The 21,809-nt window shown below is 38.4% G+C and overlaps 1 protein-coding gene across 1 annotated transcript in view; it reads right to left on the reverse strand.

Moving 5' to 3' along the window:
* The window catches only part of LOC108039093 (G protein-coupled receptor kinase 1), a 269,899-nt gene that overhangs the window by 196,951 nt on the left and 51,139 nt on the right, over positions 1-21,809 (reverse strand). Inside the window, exons 6-7 of the mRNA XM_044459230.1 lie at positions 15,544-15,605; positions 6,667-6,718 (exon numbers count right to left, since the gene is read on the reverse strand). Of these exons, the coding sequence (XP_044315165.1) occupies positions 6,667-6,718; positions 15,544-15,605 (114 nt within the window). The remainder of the gene's footprint in view (positions 1-6,666; positions 6,719-15,543; positions 15,606-21,809) is intronic.

Consider the following 21,809-nt stretch of genomic DNA (forward strand, 5'->3'; position numbering starts at 1 on the left):
GAGCGGGAGTTTATAAGCCAATTGTGAGGAGTTAAATAGCTCCGCACAAATAAAAGCGAAGATCTAGAATACCAAAGCCTTTCAGTTGCTGGATACACTGTGAATGCGCGTAGTAACGGCACTGTGGGAGAAGAGAGTTTGTAGAATACAGCTGGAAAGAGTTTGGAGAATACAGCTGGAGAGAGTTTGGAGAATGCAGCTGGTGAGAGTTTGAAGAGAACGAAGAGATAGAGTTTGGAGAGAAGGAGTAACGGTAGAAGGCGGCGGACTTTGGACCCTAGTATAGTGCCGTGCGCAAAGTCAAAAAGGAGAAGCCAAGAATTAACGGCATACGCCGGCCTATATAAGCAGGCCGAGCGCAGGAAGCTGGATCAGTCTATCACAAGGAGTCAATCCAACGAGATCAGTAGACAAGCAGCAAATCAGTGAACAACACAAGCCAAGTCAGCATCAAGAGGAAGCAGAGCCGCGCCGAGTCAACAAGGAGCAAGATCGCTACTTCAAGACGTTCGGGACTAGAAAGGCAGCTGACCAAATCCCGAGAGCCGAAGACCCGCTGCATTTAGTCTCACAAGGGCACGCAGACAACGGAGCCAGGATTCGCGCCGTGAGCAGAGCAAGGACATCGAGGACACAAGAAACGACGAGCAGTCATCGCAGGCACAGCGGCAACCAAGCCATACTCAAACGTATCCAGTCTACGGCTAAGAGGCCAAGGCGGACGCGTTCGTAGTGAACCTAGCCTCCTGCCACAGGGACTGCATTGGCGGCCTTCCGGCGTATGCCTGAACCGTCAGGTAGAAACTGTGTTGGCGTCTGGTGTGACCGGCCGGGACAGATCCAGGAACAGGAGGCTGTGGCTGCGAAAGGCGTATGCTTTAAAAAGCCCAGTGCCTATTCACCCTAGTCTGGGGACGGTAACGCATCCCTAAGCCCTCACGGCCCCGAAGCCAAAGACAACGGAGGCGTTCCGGAGCAACGAGCAACGAGGCGACGCAGAGCGACGGTGGAACAACTACAACTCAACGGAGAAGGCATTAAGGCACTAATTTTTTCACCAATTAGTTCCGGGCCGAGGGCTAATTTGGAAAATAAAGATCATCGAACATACATCCTGACATTCTGTGCGTTCTCATAAGACAGTCGTGCGGGCACTTTTATATAAATTTGGTGGGACGAACAACACACATCTTCTGAGCTAGCCGCACGACATGCGTAGCGAGCAGACAACAACAAATCAGTTCGTTACAATATCAGATTTGACTTTCAAAGTGAACGGTCGTGTTTTTTTTTTCTGCGCTTCGAATTTTGTATTTTGTTTTCGTTTATTCCCATCGGTGGGTTTTATCAAAACAATTTTAATTTTCTTCCGGTTATTTAAAAATAAATTTAAACTCCGTTTAATTGTTTTAGTTTTTATTAATTCTTATCTGTGTTTTCTTTTCTTATATCCCCGCCGTTTCTCTTTTGTGCATGCACTTTAACTTATTTACGCTCCCGCTCTCTTTGCTTTGAAAGTTCTAAGCGTGCAGTTTCTGCGCTCTTGCGGTACTTATAACTGCTCGCTTATAAATTTCAATTCGCTTTCTTGGTACAGTGGTCCCAATAAATAAAATGAATAATACAAATGCAAAAAATGCAGCCTCGTAATCAGGGCTGACCAGTCTAATATGACTTGCTGGCTGTGTGAAAATATGGTGCACACCAAGTGCGCCGGTTTTACTGGCCGGACAAGTGATGACCTTTCAAAGGGGCCCAATTTGGAGTTTTTTTGTGATGCTTGTGTCGAGAACGAGATGAGTTGCTAGAGATAGTTTTTGCCGAGCTGATGATCTCCTCTCTGCGCTAGATTCCCAGTTTAATAGTCGTAAGCTATTAGAAGAGTCCCCTAAGCGCAAAAAGGCCGCTGGTGGTAAGGAGCAAAAGGGGAACACCCCGCAACCGAAATCAAAAGAACAACAGAGCATTCCGGCGGATCAGCAGCTGATTTCAGCAAACCCTCAAATGTTGCTAAGATCACAGCTAAAAAAGATTCGGTATCCGAACAATCCGTTACAGAATGCATGCAACCAGGGACTTCTAAGAATTCCGATTTGTCCGTAGTGGTTTCACAATTAGTGGATCCACCTATCTCTCAGAATGTAGCATCACCACCACAAGGGACTACTGAGTCCGGACAACCGGCTCAAGTTGGTTTTGCAGAAACAATGTCTGCTCCACCAAAATCCCTTTCAGTGGTTCCACTAAAGAAACAAATTTTCGTTTCTCGGCTTTCCCCTGATCAAACATCTTCTGATATATTGTCTTATATACAAGACAAAACAAGAGAGAACGCTATAGTCGGGTGCCCCGACTATCAGATACCCGTTACTCAGGTAAAGGGAGTGCGAGGGAGATGGAGATAGAAACTTTGATCACGCATAACTTTTTAACGAATGGTCCGATTTGAAAAATTTCTTCTACATTTCGATAGGTATTGATAAACACAATAAAACTGCATTTTTACTTTTCCGAAATATTTAAATTTTTAAAATCGTATATAAGCGATTGTGGGCTTTAAAGGGGGCGTGGCACCTTTTTGAAACAAACTTGCGCTGCGTAGGAACTCCTAGAATCTGCATGCAAAATGCCAATCTTCTAGCTTTTATAGTTTCCGAGATCTCAGCGTTCATACGGACAGACAGACAGACGGACATGGCTATATCGACTCGGCTAGTGACCCTGATCAAGAATATATATACTTTATAGGGTCGGAAACGCTTCCTTCTAGCTGTTACATACTTTTGCACGAATACAATATACCCTTTTACTCTACGAGTAACGGGTATAATAAAGCCGATTGTAATAGTGTAAAGGTGGAAAAGTTTAAGTTTTCTTATGCTAGAGACATTTCATCTTTCAAGATAACTGTCCCTAACGATCTTTTTGAAGCCATATGCTCGGGCGACTTTTGGCCGGATAATATGGTTGTAAAAGAGTTCGAGGCTAAGATAAAGAAGAAGGGGCCCGTGGGAGTAAAACTTCCTAGTCGAGGCCAAACCAGTGTACCAATTTCAAAAACTAACTTCTAACCTCCTTCTTTCCTATCAGAATGCAAGAGGTTTGCGTAGCAAACTCACTAAATTGTATTCCGATAGCCTTTCCTTTGCATCTCATATTATTGTGTTAACAGAAACCTGGTTACAGCCGGAGATCTTTAGCTCCGAAGTTTTTCCAGGTAGGTACACAATATATAGGTATGACCGTCCCTCTAGACGGGGAGGTGGAGTCTTACTTGGAGTTGATTCAAACCTCCCGTCTGAGGAGTTATTTTTTGATGAATTCAATACCATTGAACTTATTTGTGTAAAGTTATCGCTTCCTGGTAACTTTATATACATAACTTGCTCATATATTCCGCCGTTGTCTGAACTTCCTGATTATTTAAATCACCTATCCGTTATAAAGTCCGTTGCAAATAAGCTTTCCAATAGGGATCAGTTGGTAGTTCTAGGTGATTTTAATATACCTGGAGTTACTTGGTCCACTGAGGATAGATCGAATGTCTTACTACCTATAGCACAGCATGATTTTATTGACGGCCTGCTTGACATAATCTATCTCAAGTAAACCATGTTCGAAATTCATTAGGACGCCTACTTGATTTGTGTTTTGTATCAAATCCTGAAGGTGTGTTTCTGTCCAGAGTAGCACCACTCACGCAACCTGAAGATCCATATCACCCAACAATCGAATTTTCATTTGATACGGGTAGATTTATAGAAGAAAAATCAGAAAAATCCAAACGAATACATTGTTTTCGCAAGGCAGACTTTCTGAGGCTAAATAATTTTATTTCTGGCTTTAATTGGTCTGATCTTTACTTATGCAATAATATGTCCGATGCAGTTAATGTTTTTTACACTGCAATAAACTCATTTTTTAAATCCTGTGTTCCGTGGTACCATCCGTCAACTTCGAATAAATGACCTTGGTTTAGCAAAGAGTTGACACACTTAAGAAATGTAAAGTCCAGACTTTTTAGGAAATATAAAAATACCGGTTCTCAATCTGTTTTTACTAGATATTTAAGTGCTCGGTCAAGATTTACCGTGCCTAATGCTCATTGTTATAATAGTTACTTAAACCGTTGTTAGGTCCAGTTCTCTCAGGACCCGAAACAGTTCTATAATTTTGTTAACACCAAGCGTAAATCTAATTCTTTTCCTTCCTCGCTATCGTTCGAAAACATGACGGCAACCACAGATCAGGCAAAAGCCGATTTATTTGCCCAATTTTTTCAAAGGACTTACTCTACTTTAGATTATTCATCACAGCCTTATTCTTACACCATGTCCAAGTCAAACCTCATATTCTGTCCCACTTTAACAGAAAGCTCTCTTCTTTTGGATCTTCTTCGTATTAAGCCTGTTTATTCGCCAGGCGAATACCATCGGGCGTATTCCTGGGTGCGTGCTTAGGTATTCCGCTAAGGGCCTGTGCAAACCTCTTCACAAGTTGTTTACCTTATTTCTAGAAACTTCCCAATTCCCAAATATTTGGAAGGAATCATTTGTTATTGGTCTTTTCAAAAAAGGTAACCAGTTAAAAGCCAGTAACTATAAAGGTATTTCTAAGTTTTCAATAGTAGTTTTCAAACAGACGTCATTTACACTGACTTTAGTAAAGCATTTGACTCTGTAAATCACTTACTTCTTGTTCAAAAACTTGACTTGATAGGTTTCCAGTTGATCTTCTAAGATGGATCTCAAGTTATCTGAATGGCAGGTCACAAAGGGTCCTTTTTAAAAATTCAATTTTTAAAATTCTCCGTGTTACCTCCGGTGTCCCACAAGGGAGCCATCTGGGTCCGATACTTTTTACATTATTTATTAACGATCTTCCATCAATTATAAGTCATTCTCTCGTACTTATGTACGCAGATGATGTTAAGTTGTGCTTGCAGTATAAGGACATTTCCTGCCATTTAGACTTACAATTCGATCTAGATAATTTTCAAAACTGGTACCGAGATAATTTACTAAATTTAAACGGTTCCAAGTGCAAGCTGTTGACTTTTTATCGGGTCAATCTGTTATACGCGACTTACACATTAACTGGCAGCTCTTTGGATAGAATAACCCTTGTAAACGATCTTGGCGTTCTCTTGGACCCTAAATTAAAATGTTCTAATCACATTTCGTCCATGGTTAATAAAGCCAGAGGAGTGCTTAGATTTATTAAAAGGTGGTCAAAAGAATTCGATGATCCTTATTTAATTAATGCTTTATTTATTTCGCTAGTCCGTCCGATTCTGTAATATGGGTCTCCCGTCTGGAGTGGTGAGATTGACAGCCCCGACTTGGTAAGTCGGCTAAACTTTTCTGTGCCAAGTAGATTAACTAGAAATTATGTTCCCCTAATATTAAATCATTGTAGATCTAACTATGCCTTGCATGAGCCTTTCAGAGTATTATGTTCTGACTATAATAGACTTTTTCCTATAATCTCAAATCTTGACTCTCTGCCGCTCCTAAAACGATTAATACTAGCTTCATTGGCACAAAATTGATCTTACTGTTTCTTTTTTCCCCGGACCTTTACCTTTATTTTCCTATCTCGCGTCTATCTTATCGCGAATCGTGCCGGACGGCTGCGCCCCTCGGTCGGTTGGGCGGGTAATTATTATTCTTATTTTTGGTTTAACTTTTGGTTTTGTTGCGTTCACTTATTCACTATTTCACTTAACTTAACGTGGTGATCCGGATGTCTTCCTTTTTGTTTCCTACTGGGGATCCTGCGATTCACACTAAAATAGAGGTTGTCCTGCGGACGTACCTGACAGTACTTGTAGTCCACCGATCGATCAGTAAATTTGTTTTTCACCGACCGATTACCGACTTCAGCTTCCAAAATTAATTGCAAAGGATTTCAAGTTTTTAAGTTTGGGCCAACGGAGTCGGACAAAAAATATTTTATTTATTTGCACTAAAGAAACTTAATCGATTTTACTTGCGTTGGTCCCTGTCCGGGCGCCAGTTAATTTCTAGGATAATAAAAACCCAAAAATAAATTTTGAGCGTTTGATTTATTCGGAGTTCAATTTGAGACTGATTTTGTTGATTAAAATATACCCTAATCTAAGCTGTGGGTTGGGGCAGCGACGTCGAAGTCGCGGAAGATACCGCGGAGGTGGCATAGTTCTGATGGTACGGCGGAAACTGCAAGGTTTGCAGGATCAGCATTGTGGTATTGCGCTGTGGCTTGGGGGTTCTTGGTGTGTTTATGTTATTGAACTAGCGGGTTCTTGACCGTTGTATCGAAATGTGTTGCAATGCTGCCGTCGACAATGTTGGAATATTTCTCAGAAAAAATGTAGAAATATTTCTATGATTAACTTATACGCACATTTAATTCGAGATATATATATCCGATTTTTAAAAATTCTTTTTCAGTCCTTAAAAAAAAAAAAGAAAACTGCGCCGATTCGAAGTTATAAAAACAATGAATGATTTTTTTATGAAACGATTATATATTGAAATTTATGCGTATAAATAAAAAAATTAAAAAAACGACATATTGCGATATATAATTTTAAGCATGTTGTTTACTCAGTCAAAAAAGGCTTTTAAATTTTTAGATATGTTTATTGTGTAAAAATATTGAACTAAAACCTATTATACGTACTTGTGAATTTAGTTCCAAATTTTTCCACTGGCAAAACCTAGTAAATTTATCGCTAAAAAATAAAAAATATATATATATTAGGAAATTTAGAATTGGAATTAAGCTTGAATTATGTAAAGAATATTATTAAGAAGATTTTAAAACCGAATCGAATAACCGTACGGTATGGCTTGACTTGTTTAATTCAGTTTTGGTACCACAACCTAAAAAGTTGTTAAATATCTCTGTTTTAATGTTCAAGTAATTAAATTAAAAATAAATCCATAATTCTAAAATGTAAACAATTTTACTTTTCAGATCGTTTCAATGATTATACAATAAATGCAGTGAGTCACAAAAGTGTTCGTTGCGAGGTACCCCATGAATAAATACATGTTCTTTGATGATTTTAATTATTGTTTAGGGTGAAGCAAAAAAAAAAATAGTTTTTTTGGAAATCATCGACTACAAACTATCGTCTCAAAAAAGTATTCGTTTTTTTGTTTCGGTTTTAAATGTATGCTTTATAAATTGAACCCACTCAATTTCGGCACCCCACTTCAGGAATATTCGAACATTCGCCAAGAAATTTATTTTTCAGTTTTTTCTTGGATTAAATCATATGTTCCAGCACTTTAAGCTTGAGATGGGCCCAAAATTTGTAATAAGGCTGACTTCAGGGCGCGTTGGAATATGTTTGAATATGTTCATTTATGTCATATTTAAATTTATATATTTTAAAAGGGGATCGTATTGCTCGGCCCGCAAAGATGCATGTGGGGGACGGCGTGTAAAGAGGGAATGGAATGAGGCCAAAGCACAGTCCGATTCTGTTACGCTCAAGCTTTAGCTCAGGTCAAGGAAAAAGTAGGCGACAGACAGACGGTACTTTCTAAAATTTTCCTGGTACTAACATATACTCTGTCTTTGTTTTGAAGAGGCGTGAGGCACCATGCGCCATTTGGTTACAGCTTCCACGGCCCTTATCCTTTGGCTTCTTATAAGAGTACTCTTCAAATGTTGGTAAGATCAGCAGCTAAAAAAGATTTGGCATCAGAACAATTCGTAGCAGAATGCATGCAACCAGCGACTTCTAAGAATTCCGATTTTTCCGTAGTGGTTTCACAATTAGTGGATCCGGACAAGCGGCTCAAGTTGGTTTTGCAGAAAATCCACCAAAATCCCTTTCAGTGGTTCCACTAAAGAAACAAATTTTCGTTTCTCGGCTTTCCCCTGATCAAACATCTTCTGATATATTGTCTTATATACAAGACAAAACAAGAGAGAACGCTATAGTCGGGTGCCCCGACTATCAGATACCCGTTACTCAGGTAAAGGGAGTGCGAGGGAGATGGAGATAGAAACTTTGATCACGCATAACTTTTTAACGAATGGTCCGATTTGAAAAATTTCTTCTACATTTCGATAGGTATTGATAAACACAATAAAACTGCATTTTTACTTTTCCGAAATATTTAAATTTTTAAAATCGTATATAAGCGATTGTGGGCTTTAAAGGGGGCGTGGCACCTTTTGAAACAAACTTGCGCTGCGTAGGAACTCCTAGAATCTGCATGCAAATGCCAATCTTCTAGCTTTTATAGTTTCCGAGATCTCAGCGTTCATACGGACAGACAGACAGACGGACATGGCTATATCGACTCGGCTAGTGACCCTGATCAAGAATATATATACTTTATAGGGTCGGAAACGCTTCCTTCTAGCTGTTACATACTTTTGCACGAATACAATATACCCTTTTACTCTACGAGTAACGGGTATAATAAAGCCGATTGTAATAGTGTAAAGGTGGAAAAGTTTAAGTTTTCTTATGCTAGAGACATTTCATCTTTCAAGATAACTGTCCCTAACGAGCTTTTTTAAGCCATATGCTCGGGCGACTTTTGGCCGGATAATATGGTTGTAAAAGAGTTCGAGGCTAAGATAAAGAAGAAGGGGCCCGTGGGAGTAAAACTTCCTAGTCGAGGACAAACCAGTGTACCAATTTCAAAAAACTAACTTCTTTCCTATCAGAATGCAAATTGTATTCTGATAGGCTTTCCTTTGCATCTCATATTATTGTGTTTAAAGAAACCTGGTTAAAGCCGGAGATCTTTAGCTCCGAAGTTTTTCCAGGTAAGTACGCAATATATAGGTATGAGCGTCCCTCTAGACGGGGAGGTGGAGAAATAATTGGAGTTGATTCAAACCTCCCGTCAGAGGAGTTATTTTTTGAGGAATTCGACCCCATTGAACTTATTTGTGTTAAGTTATCGCTTACTGGTAACTCTATATGCATAACTTGCTCATATAATCCGCCGTTGTCTGAACTTCCTGATTATTTAAATCACCTTTCCGTTGTGAAGTCTGTTGCAAATTAGCAATAATAAACAAATCAACCAAACGAATACATTGTTTTCGCAAGGCAGACTTTCTGAGGATAAATAATTTTATTTCTGGCTTTAATTGGTCTGATCTTTACTTATGCAATAATATGTCCGATGCAGTTAATGTTTTTTACACTGCAATAAACTCATTTTTTAATTCCTGTGTTCCGTGGTACTATCCGTCAATTTCAAATAAATCACGTTGGTCAACTCTTTGCTAGTTGACACACTTAAGAAATGTCAAGTCCAGACTTTTTAGGAAATATAAGAATACCGGTTCTCAATCTGTTTTTACTAGATATTTAAGTGCTCGGTCAAGATTTACCGTGCTTAATGCTCAGTGTTATAATAGTTACTTAAACCGTCCCAAAACAGTTTTATAACTTCGTTAACACCAAGCGTAAATAAAATTCTTATCCTTCCTCGCTGTCGTTCGAAAACATGACGGGAACCACAGATCAGGCAAAAGCCGATTTATTTGCCCAATTTTTTCAAACGACTTACTCTACTTTAGATTATTCATCACAGCCTTATTCTTACACCATATCCAAGCCAAACCTCATATTCTGTCCCACTTTAACAGAAAGCTCTCTTCTTTAGGATCTACTTCGTATTAAGCCTGTTTATTCGCCAGGTGAATACCATCGGGCGTATTCCTGGGTGCGTGCTTAGATATTCCGCTAAGGCCCTGTGCAAACCTCTTCACAAGTTGTTTACCTTATCTCTAGAAACTTCCCAATTCCTAAATATTTGGAAGGAATCATTTGTTATTGGTCTTTTCAAAAAAGGTAACCAGTTAAAAGCCAGTAACTATAGAGGTATTTCTAAGTTGTCAGCTTTTCCTAAGCTTTTTGAAAAAATCATTACTCCTCATCTGCAGCACCTTTGTAGATCAATCATTTCTCCGTGTCAACACGGATTTATTAAACGTGGATCAACAACCACAAACCTTCTAGAGCTCACTACATTTGTGATAAAGGGCTTCAATAGTAGTTTTCAAACAGACGTCATTTACACTGACTTTAGTAAAGCATTTGACTCTGTAAATCACTTACTTCTTGTTCAAAAACTTGACTTGATAGGTTTTCCAGTTGATCTTCTAAGATGGGTCTCAAGTTATCTGAATGGCAGGTCACAAAGGGTCCTTTTTAAAAATTCAATTTTTAAAATTCTCCGTGTTACCTCCGGTGTCCCACAAGGGAGCCATCTGGGTCCCATACTTTTTACATTATTTATTAACGATCTTCCATCAATTATAAGTCATTCTCTCGTACTTATGTACGCAGATGATGTTAAGTTGTGCTTGCAGTATAAGGACATTTGCTGCCATTTAGACTTACAATTCGATCTAGATAATTTTCAAAACTTTTTTTGTTTTTTTTTTGATACTTTATTCTTATTTATTGGATCTTCTCTATTACTTAAGAGACTAACAATAAGTTTTCAAATCTTAATCTATGTTACGTTAATTTATGTTATTGAAGAGGGATGGGAAATCATTCCGATGTAGACGGGAATGATAGCTTAGCCGGTTGAGTTGTCTGGCTAGCAGGTTTGGGTGATTTGATAATCTGGCTTCATATTTAATTTTTCTGGAAACAATTTCTTCTTTTACGGGATTTATATCCAGGTCTCTCTGGATGTTTGCGTTGCGGATGTACCAGGGGGCTCGAGTTATTGTTCGTAGGGTCTTTGATTGTACTCTTTGAATAATTTCTATATTGCTGCTGCTTGCGTTTCCCCAGAGCTCGGAACCGTAGGTCCAGATCGGCTTTAAGCACGAGTTATACAGTAGTACTTTATATTCGAGTGGAAGGGGGGAGCGGTAGTTCCTGAGCCAGTGAAGGCTGCTGGCCTTTAGTTTTAAATGGGTCTTCTTTGCTTCTATATGCTTTCTCCAGGTAAGCCTTCTGTCTAAGTGTATGCCGAGATAGGTGACTTCGTCTGCTTGTGGAACCGGCTTGTTGTTTAGCGCCAGTGGTGGGCATTTCGACAAGTTTAGAGTAAATGTAATGTGCTTACACTTTTGCTCGTTGACTTTGATACGCCAGTCTGCGAGCCATTTTTCTACAGCTACCAGGTGTTCTTTTAAATGGGCTGTAGCTGTTTTTGGGCATTCCGAGCGGCTGACAATGGCAGTGTCGTCAGCAAAGGTTGAGATGAGGGTCTGGCGGCTTGTTGGAATGTCTGACGTGTAAAGGATGTACAAGATTGGTCCAAGCACACTTCCTTGGGGTACTCCAGCTTCGATGTTACGGATGGTTGAAGTAAAGGTTTTACATCTCACGGTGAAAACTCTTTTTCTGAGGTATGACTCAAGCAACTTGTGAGTGTTTTCCGGTAGAAGGGTTTTGATTTTGTATACAAGAGCGTCGATCCAGACGCGATCAAATGCTTGTGATACGTCCAGAAATAAGGCACTGCAATATTGCTTGTGTTCGAAAGCCGTGCGAATTTCAGATGTTAAGTGGTTTACCTGTTCGATAGTTCCATGCTTTTCCCTAAATCCGAATTGGTGCAGACGGATCGTTCTGTTGTTTTGAAGATGTGTTACTAGATGAACAAGAAGCAGTTTTTCAAATAGCTTTGATAGACATGGGAGCAGACTGATGGGCCGGTACGAGGAAGGCTGGGATTTGTCTTTTCCTGGCTTCGGGATCATTGTAATGACAGACTTTTTCCATTGGTCAGGAAAGTAGTCCCATTTCAATATTGAGTTAAATATAAATGCAATGCATCTGACTGCGCATGCAGGTAATTCAATTATCATTTTTGGAGAAATAAAATCGTGACCAGGAGCTTTTTTTGGGTTTATATGTTCTTTAATAGCCTTAAGTATTATGCTGGTTTCAAGGGTAACTGGGGAGGACGGCGACGCTAGCGAGACATTCGGTAGAGTGAATTGGTTGGATGGCGGGTGAGGCTTGAAGACGTTTTCCAAGTAATGGGCAAAGGTGTTAGCTCTTTCTTAGTCACTGCGCGCCCAGGCACCTGTTTGTGATCGAATTGGCCAATCGGGATCTATTGGTGGTTGCATGTTTGGGTGAATTGGGGAATTTATTACCCGTCGGGGATAGTTTCGCAATGTAGGCCCGTTGGGCCTGGTTCTTTTCGGTAGAGAGGGCCTTCGACAATTTTCGAGATGCTTCATTAAGTCTTTTCTTAGTAGCTGGCGACCGATGAGTCTGCCAGTCTCTGCGAAGTCTACGTTTTTCAAGTAGGAGAGACTCGATCTGGATACTTGAGCGTCCAGTTCTTAGCGGGTTTGTGGATGAGGGTTCTGGCGTAGAATGTTTGGCGGCAGAGGACATTACGTGAGGTGTTTAAGCGACTTATCAATGTCAGATTCAGAGGAAATTTCAGGATCAAGTTCGATGTGTGCACTTACATATTTTTTGTACTTCAGCCAGTTTGTTTTGTTTGATGTTAGATTTTGGGGGCGTTCCAGAAGCTGAGGCTGTTAAGATAGACAGAGGAGAACTGGCGAATGGTCCGATGTAAGCTCTTCTAAGGTTTTTACTTTTATCAGCCTTTGCGAGACTCTTCTAATAACAGCGAAATCGATAATGTCAGGTTGTTTATTTGGATCTGTGGGCCAGTATGTAGGCCTAGCTGGTGAGACAAAGTCAAGCGTATTACCAGGAGTGATGATAGCGTTGTATAATTGGCGGCATTTGGGGTTGATAGGACGAGATCCCCAGTGGGGATGCTTTGCGTTATAATCACCGGCAGCTATAAAGCAGCGTCCTAGTGAGTTGTAGAAATTCATAAACTCATTTTCTGCAGTACTGAAGCGTGGGGGGCAATATATGGCGGATAGGGTAAGTGGGCCGCCAATTAGGTTTATACGTAGGGATGTGGCCTGCAGGTAGTTAGTAGCGAATGTCTCCAAGGGATGATGTTTTATGCGTTGTTTTATGAGTATACCGGTACCTCCGTGTGCTTTACCGTCCGGGTGGTTGGTCGCGTGGAATATATATCCGATGATATGGAAGTAGTTTTTATTAGTTAGATGGGTTTCAGAAAGTAGCATGATATCGATATTGTGGCTGTTTAGGAACTGTAGGAGTTCGTTTTTGTGCCGGGAAACGCCGTTTGCGTTCCAGAAGCATATTCTTAAGGAGTCCATTTATACAGACTTTTGTTTGATCAGCAGTTCCATTAGAAGGCTCTGGTTTCGCAGTAGTTCTTGAAGGGAACTTTGAATCGTCATCATGACGTTTGCAAGAGTAGCTAGTGTATATTCTAGACCGCTAAGTGTTTGTGGGGGAAGAGTTTGGTTTTGCTGCGTAGAAGGTTGAGTTGTTGTTTGGCCATTTTGGCTTAAGAGCGGAAAATAATTTAGGTTTGGTATAGGTGGCTGTGGACGCAATGCTGCAGGCTGGGCCGTAGATGTTTGTGAGATTCCAGGGTAGCGGAGTGCGTTGGCAAAGGAGACACCAGGAGTGGTTGTTGATGGGGTGAAGATGTTTGGTTGGGCAGAGTGTTGAGCGGCGAATGGATTACTGCGTCTCTGATTTAGGCGGCTCTTGAGTTCTTTGTAGACGGGACAGCCCCGGTAGTTGGCAGTATGATTTCCCCCACAGTAGGGTCTTCTTTGTTTCCCAGGTATGCTTCAATGCAATGCAAATCTCCACAGGCGACACAAACTGGTCGCAGGGTGCAGTATGTTCTTGTATGCCCGAACTCCTGGCAGTTTGTACACTGTACGGGGCCGTTCCGCTTATGCGGTTCCTCTACGGTGATTCTTCGGTGAAGGAGATATTCCAGATTGTAAATAGGATGCACTGCATTTTTCTTTAGAGGTTTCGTCTCTGGGGCCAGCTCAATCTTAAACAGTGGTTGAGGAATTTCATCCCTGTTTACTATGTTCACGATTGGCTTAACGTCGAAGCCTTTTTCCGTGAGCCCTTCAGCTATTTCTGCTACCGCAACAGTCGATTCTATACCTTTGAGTACAACTTATAGGCCTTTCTTACTTTTTAGTTGGTAAGTTTAGTAATTTATAAGCTCATTGTCGAGATATCTTGTTACAGAACGGAAGTTGTCTTCGTTGTTAACCTGGAGTTTTGCTTCTAATATGTTTCCTCTTTTTAGGGTGTTGATATAGTTTTCAAAACTGGTGCTGAGATAATTTACTAAATTTAAACGGTTCCAAGTGCAAGCTGATGACTTTTTATCGGGTCAATCCGTTATACGCGACTTACACATTAACTGGCAGCTCTTTGGATAGAATAACCCTTGTAAACGATCTTGGCGTTCTCTTGGACCCTAAATTAAAATGTTCTAATCACATTTCGTCCATGGTTAATAAAGCCAGAGGAGTGCTTAGATTTATTAAAAGGTGGTCAAAAGAATTCGATGATCCTTATTTAACTAATGCTTTATTTATTTCGCTAGTCCGTCCGATTCTGTAATATGGGTCTCCCGTCTGGAGTGGTGAGATTGACAGCCCCGACTTGGTAAGTCGGCTAAACTTTTCTGTGCCAAGTAGATTAACTAGAAATTATGTTCCCCTAATATTAAATCATTGTAGATCTTACTATGCCTTGCATGAGCCTTTCAGAGTATTATGTTCTGACTATAATAGACTTTTTCCTATAATCTCAAATCTTAACTCTCTTGCGCTCCTAAAACGATTAATACTAGCCTCATTGGCACAAAATTGATCTTACTGTTTCTTTTTTCCCCGGACTTTTACCTACATTTTCTTATCTCGCGTCTATCTTATCGCGAATCGTGCCTTACGATACACGGCTGCGATCCTCGGTCGGTTGGGCGGGTAAATGGGCCGTGGGACACCGCGCGAAAAAAATAAATTAAAAAGGAAAATAAGTGGTGTTTTATACATAAACCGCAATGTTGAGGCTAGCCAAAAAAAATTTAGAAAAATATATACTCGTTGTTTTTTATAGCGATTTTAAAACGCAAATCTTTCGTGGGCCACCCTTTACCTAAAAAAAAATTTTCCGATTGTTCCTATAGGAGCTATATGATATAGTCACCCGATCCGGCGCGTTCCGACTTATATACTACCTGCAATAGAAAGACAACTTTTGGGAAAGTTTTAAGCAGATAACTTTAAAACTGAGGGACTAGTTTCCGTAGAAACGGATAATGGGGTCGGAAATATCTCCTTCACTGCGTTGCAAATTTTTGACTGAAATTATAATACCCTGTGCAAGGGTATACAAATTAATAATTTCAGATCAAACAGTTTGGTGATAGACAGTCTCTAACTTAACTAGGAATAAACTAGCCTTCAAAATTAAACGAATTACAATTATTTTTTCTCAGTTTAAACTGGTTTCCCCCTTACTTTCAGCGAAAAAATTAAGTATTTTAAGAAAATAATTTTAAAAGTTGTGGTTTTACTTCCAAAAATAAATTCAGCTAGTTGGTACTATTTTTAGAAATTGTTCCTGGATTAGCTCTATGTGTGATGATAGCCATTTTTGTTCTATGGTTATTATTTTATTCATGTTATTATTAAAACAAATAATATATTTACCTCTCCAAAAATTTTTTAAATGGCTTTCCCTTAAGCTGTGTAAATATTTCTTCCATGTATGGCTGTAAAAAAACGAATTTGTATCATTTAATAGAATGGTTAAAGATATAATTGCTCGAATAGTCTAATTGATATTTTATGAAAGAGAATTTGTAGAATTAGTAAGTCAATCTTCAGCTTATAGAAAATTTTTTCTAACAAGGCTATTCAAAATATAAGAATCATCATATCTATAAAATCAATTAGGAACGCAACTACCAGGAATAGTACGCGTCACCAAAATCGCGCCGTGATTGCAAATTACTGGAAACACATTCATTAAAATTTCCCTAGCTGGCCTATTACTCAGATAGACGAAATCTGTTGTACACAGACAGACTTTCCAAGCTACTTGAAAATATCGTTCAGAAGCAGCACATTCAATTTTGATGAACTCTAAAAATTTGTCACCTAGGATATGTTACTCGTTTTTCGATCAGAGTACTAGGTTTAATCAATTTACTTAATATTAAGGTAGTTTTATAGAGAAGTAAAACTATGGAATCTTTTCTGGTTAACATATCGATTCCTTGTGAATTAAAATTAGCTGTAAGGTATGGTATTTACATTTTTGTTTGCCTATTTTTTTAAAAATTTTTTGAATGCACAACATTTGAAGAATATTGCGTAAAAATTTTAGATTGATACGAGTATCAGGTACTTGAATGCAGGTGAGTTAGCTTGTTTTGTATTCCATTTTTGGGTGTCTAAAAACTTTAAAACGCTCTCCTGAAAAGTTGCCATTTCAAAGTCGGAGAACACGATCCTGAAAAATCTCTAATCGAATCGTTTTTAAATTTTGCACACTATTTCTGTACCTAAATCCTCAGGTACTGACGTCGAGTTTTATTTTTTTTACTGATTATTTTTCATTTTAAAATAACTAATATATCGAATTTTTAGGCCAAAATCACATTTCTGACTTCAAAGTGTTACCAAAAATCCAGCAACGAGTTATGCTGTTCACCACAAAACCTTTTTTCTTGGAGGCACCTACGGAGCTTGCCTGCGAACGGCTCATTTTTTTTTATTTGTAAAAACATAGTTTATATGTTGTACTTTGCCCTTTTTTTTGGCAAATTAACCATATGTAGTTGCCCAATGAATTGCTACTATTCCTTTTCTGTAACACTTTTATACTTTCACCCTTTGTAAATAAACGTGATGCATATTATTTCGGGAAAGACAACAAAAATGCCACTCTTATGTTATGTAATAATAACGCTTTTTAATTTAATCAGTTTATGTACGTGTCGTGTTAATTCTGCCAGTCGAATATGCACTGCAGCAGCCGAAAGCCAGGTTTCATATTTTAATTAATAATACAATGTAGTCGCTGAATAGCGAGCTTAGCGAGATAAGGCAAATAATAAAGAGGAGAGCGCAAGAGCGCTGCAGGTTCAGCCATACACCTATGCGCACTAGACTAGTTGCTGGCCGGCTGCTCCGAACACAAATGACAGTTAGTTAGTTAGTTCGATATGGGTTTTAGTTAAAACCGCTTCACATGCTCGTTTACTTTCATCGATTATTTAATAAGTTTGTCTCTTAAATGTAAGAATGACTTTCAGATGACCATTCAAAAGAAACATTCTGTTTACATGTACATATGTATGTGCCGTGAAAATTTTTTTGGTTGTTCCTACGGGAGCTATATGAGTCGCCGATCCGGCTCGTTCCGACATATATACTACCTGCAATAGAAAAAAAACTTTTGGGAAAGTTTAAAACAGATAGCTTTAAAACTGAGGGACTAGTTTGCGTAAAAACGGACGGACGGCCGGTCAGACGGACATGGCTAGATCGACTCTCCTGGTGATGCTGATCAAGAAGATATATACTTTATAGGGTCTCCTTCACTGCGTTGCAAACTTTTGACTGAAATAGTAATAGCCTCTGCAAGGGTCAGCTTAACTGACTTCAGCCAACAGCATGTAAGAGCCCTCCCCTCTTGGTCCGCTTTTAATAGCGATCAATTGGATTGTTTCCCCACCACCAGCTTAACGTATCCCCACTGCAACATCAGTTAAAGTTGTTCCCAATAATATTTGGTAATTGGGGGACGACTAAGACGTCGCATAAATAACTGTACTTTTATCCGTTTCTAGTACATGTACGAAAGCGTACTGTGAATATTATGACTTTATATTGGTTGAAACATGGATAAATCTGGATTTCTACAATATAGAATTATTTGACTCGATATGCTGTTAAAACCCAATACTCAAGAAGCGTCCTTATAATTGAGCGTCGAAATTTTCGTAGCGCTTCCATTCATCTTTTAAATGATGACCCTCTTCTTGATTAAATTATCGTGTCTCTCTGGACCTGCGAAGACGATTTGCATGGTGTCCTCATTTATCCCCAAGCAGCAGTTTCGAATTAAAAAGGGCTCATGTAGATAATGTTGCCCACATTCATCGGAAACTTAAAAACTGTCAGTACATGAGTTCTGGGCGTGAAATCCGGTTCATTCTTACCACGGGCTTGACCTAGATAAATGATTTATTTACTAAGTTAAGTCTGCCTTAATTAACTTTTCTACCCGTATTTAAGCTTTTAAAGCTTAACTTGCAGTAATAATCTAATATCTAGAACCTATTTACTCAAAACACGTTCAACATCAGTATCTTCCACTGATCGGGGAATATTCCTTTCTCTATTCACTTGTTGTACATTCTTAATAATAGTACTCGTACATCAAGTCAGCTTTATGCGATAAGTTTAAGAGCTTCGGTCGGGTTTGGGTCCTGGTGCTTTTCTAATCCTCATGATGCGACTAATGGCTTATATTGCTATGTTACATTTAAGTACTATATTACCACACGAACATCTTATTCCCTATCGCACCCTTTCTTAAATAAAGGTGTTTCCCAAATTGCAATAGAAATAGTATGCCTGGTAACTTATTTGCGAAGATAGATCCGAAAGGTTTGTTTTGTTTTTCCGTGTGAGCATTGCGTTTTTGTCAGTACCATTACCTACTCGCCATTTTTAAAGATCCACTGATATGTTTAAAGCAAATTCGAATAACGAGTCCATGCGTGTAAAGAACTAACTTCCAAATTGGACATAATTGGCTAAGGTATTTAAAGTTTTGGCCAACTATAAGAGTTATTTGCAAGTCATAAGCAATTTCTACTTTTATTTGCATATCTATGAGATTGTTGAGGATAAAGTATGTTTACAACTTTCATCAATACGGATTGTGGGTTATGGTTTCTCCCGAAAATTCATCCCATTGTTCAATAATTTGAAGGGGAATTATTGTGGGGACAAAGTACGATTGCTAAAGGCTTTTCGGTTCCAGTTTATTGAATCGTTGCTTATAGATACTTTGTGTGGTCGAACCATCAAACGCTAAATTAACTATTAACTTTATTTTACTTTTAATGAAAAATTGTTTAAAGACTTGCAATTCTTTTTAATATTCATCACTATTTTATCAATATATTGTTGCCTAGAAAAAGAGTTCTCAATAAGAAACAAGAAAGGAAAGCTAACTTCGGGCGGAGCCGAAGTTGATATACCCTTGCAGAGTACTATGTAAATTATATTCTCCAAAATTATTCATATGATGCATTCTTAATACTCATAAAAAATCCCAACTTCCTAACTTTAAAAACACCAAAGTTATAGCATTTCCAATCGTTCAGTTATATGGCAGCTATAAGATATAGTCGGCCGATCCTTATGAACTTTGGTAGGTCGGATTGTTTGGCCAAAAATAAAACCCAAAGAAAATCCCAACTTCCTAACTTAACAAACACCAAAGTTATGGCATTTCAGATCAATCAGTTATATGGCGGCTATAGGATATAGTCGGCCGATCCTTATGAAATTTGGTAGGTCGGATTAATTGGCCAAATATAAAACCGATAGAAAATCGCAATTTCCTAACTTTACAAACACCAAAGTTATGGCATTTCCGATCAATCAGTTATATGGCAGCTATAGGATAGGAAGGCTGTGTGCAAAGTTTCAACTCGATAGCTTTAAAACTGAGAGACTAGTTTGCGTAGAAACAGACAGACGGACAGACAGACGGACAGACGGACATGGCTATATCAACTCAGGAGGTGATCCTGATCACGAATATATATACTTTAGGGTCGGAGATGTCTCCTTCATTGCGTTGCACACTTTTGACCAAAATTATAATACCCTCTGCAAGGGTATAAATATAAAGCCTTATCAGCTGAAAGTAAAATTGGTAACGATTTTTGATGGCAGCAATATTTTTTTGTGAAAAATTATATCCCTTTAATCAGCAGCTTATTAACGTGGGCAACACAATTTTTTAATTTGTTCCTAATGTCAGTGCGATTTTTGTAAATTATTTCGCACAGCCAATCAAGTGTCTGCAGCAGTACGCAAGCTGATCTCATCAAATGAGGGGAAACTGAATTTTATCAATACATATGTCCTTCCTTTATTTTAGACTTAGTACTCTTTGGCTGAAGCTTTTTCATAACGAGTTTGTCACCCAGACTCCATGGTTCCCTGCTAACGTCGTTTACTTATGCGAATGGCATTCACACTTCTCTCCACTTGAATAGCACACCTTGTATGCTCTCTTTACAACTGCTCATAACTCCAAATCGAAAAGGTAAAATTTCGGTATTTTTTGCATATTATATTTGTGCTCTTTGCTCTTTCTAGTATATTCCAAGTTTTGGATTTTAACTGTTATAAAGTTGTTTGGACTTCATGTGAGCATTTGCATAAACAAATCGAAAAAAAAATGTAAGAAAAAAAAATTGTTACAATAGTTATTAAATAAATAAATTCATTGTTATTGCAAAATATGTCTATGGAGTTAAAACAAAGAATAATTCATAGAATTTAGGGAAATTTGGCTTTAAATTACTTATTGCCGCAAGCAGGTTTATTTATTTATTTAAGGATTCCATAATTTTTAACATGTTTGAATTTAATAATCGTTTGATTGATAGTTGAAATTGAATTTGCAATACAAACAAATATTTCTTATTCTTGTGTTGGGAATAAAACATCTTTATATTTAATTAATTGAAGTTATTGATTAAACTCGAGGTCCAACGGTGGTTATTTTTTAATTTCTTCTATAACACAACGTTTATTTCCACTTAACTTTCACAACATTTGCACTCACTGGTCTTAATTAAGATTTGCATTTCGAATTACTTTAGATCATATGGCTACTAAAAAACGTATTTATTTTGTGTGAAATTACAATATTTGTCCTGATAACACAATTATAATTTTTAGCAAAATCTAGTCTAAAATTTCTTGAAATATCTGAAATTCATTAATTCAATGTGTAATTTTATTGTATTGAATTGCATTGTGTATCCATTCATAAAGGTCCGTTTTCTTAAAGCCCAATTTAACTCTGATAGAAGTCCATATTTCACATCCATACAAAAAAATGAAATTATTTATATTAGCAATGAATAATCTTCATTCACCACAAGTCTGCATTGAAAAGCGGATCGCTTTTATTAGAAAATGCACCTAACTTTCACATACTACAAAGAGTTTAACAACATACCTGCCTTTATGCCCCACGAACCAGAAATATGGCAACTCCCAATTGAAAAAACTTCTGATATTAGCATATAGAGTCCCACGGCCCACTTACCCGCCTAACAGACCGAGGGGTGCAGCCGTGTATCAATAAATAAATAAAGCTTTAGTTAAATAAGGATCATCGAATTCTTTTGACCACCTTTTAATAAATCCAAGCACTCCTCTGGCTTTATTAACCATGGACGAAATGTGATTAGAACATTTTAATTTAGAGTCCAAGAGAACGCCAAGATCGTTTACAAGGGTTATTCTATCCAAAGAGCTGCCACTTAATGTGTAAGTCACGTATAACGGATTGACCCGATAAAAAGTCATCAGCTTGCACTTGGAACCGTTTAAATTTAATAAATTATCTCGGTAGCAGTTTTGAAAATTATCTGGATCGAATTGTAAGTCTAAATGGCAGGAAATGTCCTTATACTGCAAGCACAACTTAACATCATCTGCGTACATAAGTACGAGAGAATGACTTATAATTGATGGAAGATCGTTAATAAATAATGTTAAAAGTATCGGACCCAGATGGCTCCCTTGTGGGACACCGGAGGTAACACGGAAAATTTTAAAAATTGAATTTTTAAAAAGGACCCTTTGTGACCTGCCATTCAGATAACTTGAGATCCATCTTAGAAGATCAACTGGAAACCTATCAATTC

Source organism: Drosophila rhopaloa, unplaced genomic scaffold (assembly GCF_018152115.1).
Source record: "Drosophila rhopaloa isolate 14029-0021.01 unplaced genomic scaffold, ASM1815211v1 contig_180, whole genome shotgun sequence".
Lineage (NCBI taxonomy): Eukaryota > Metazoa > Arthropoda > Insecta > Diptera > Drosophilidae > Drosophila > Drosophila rhopaloa.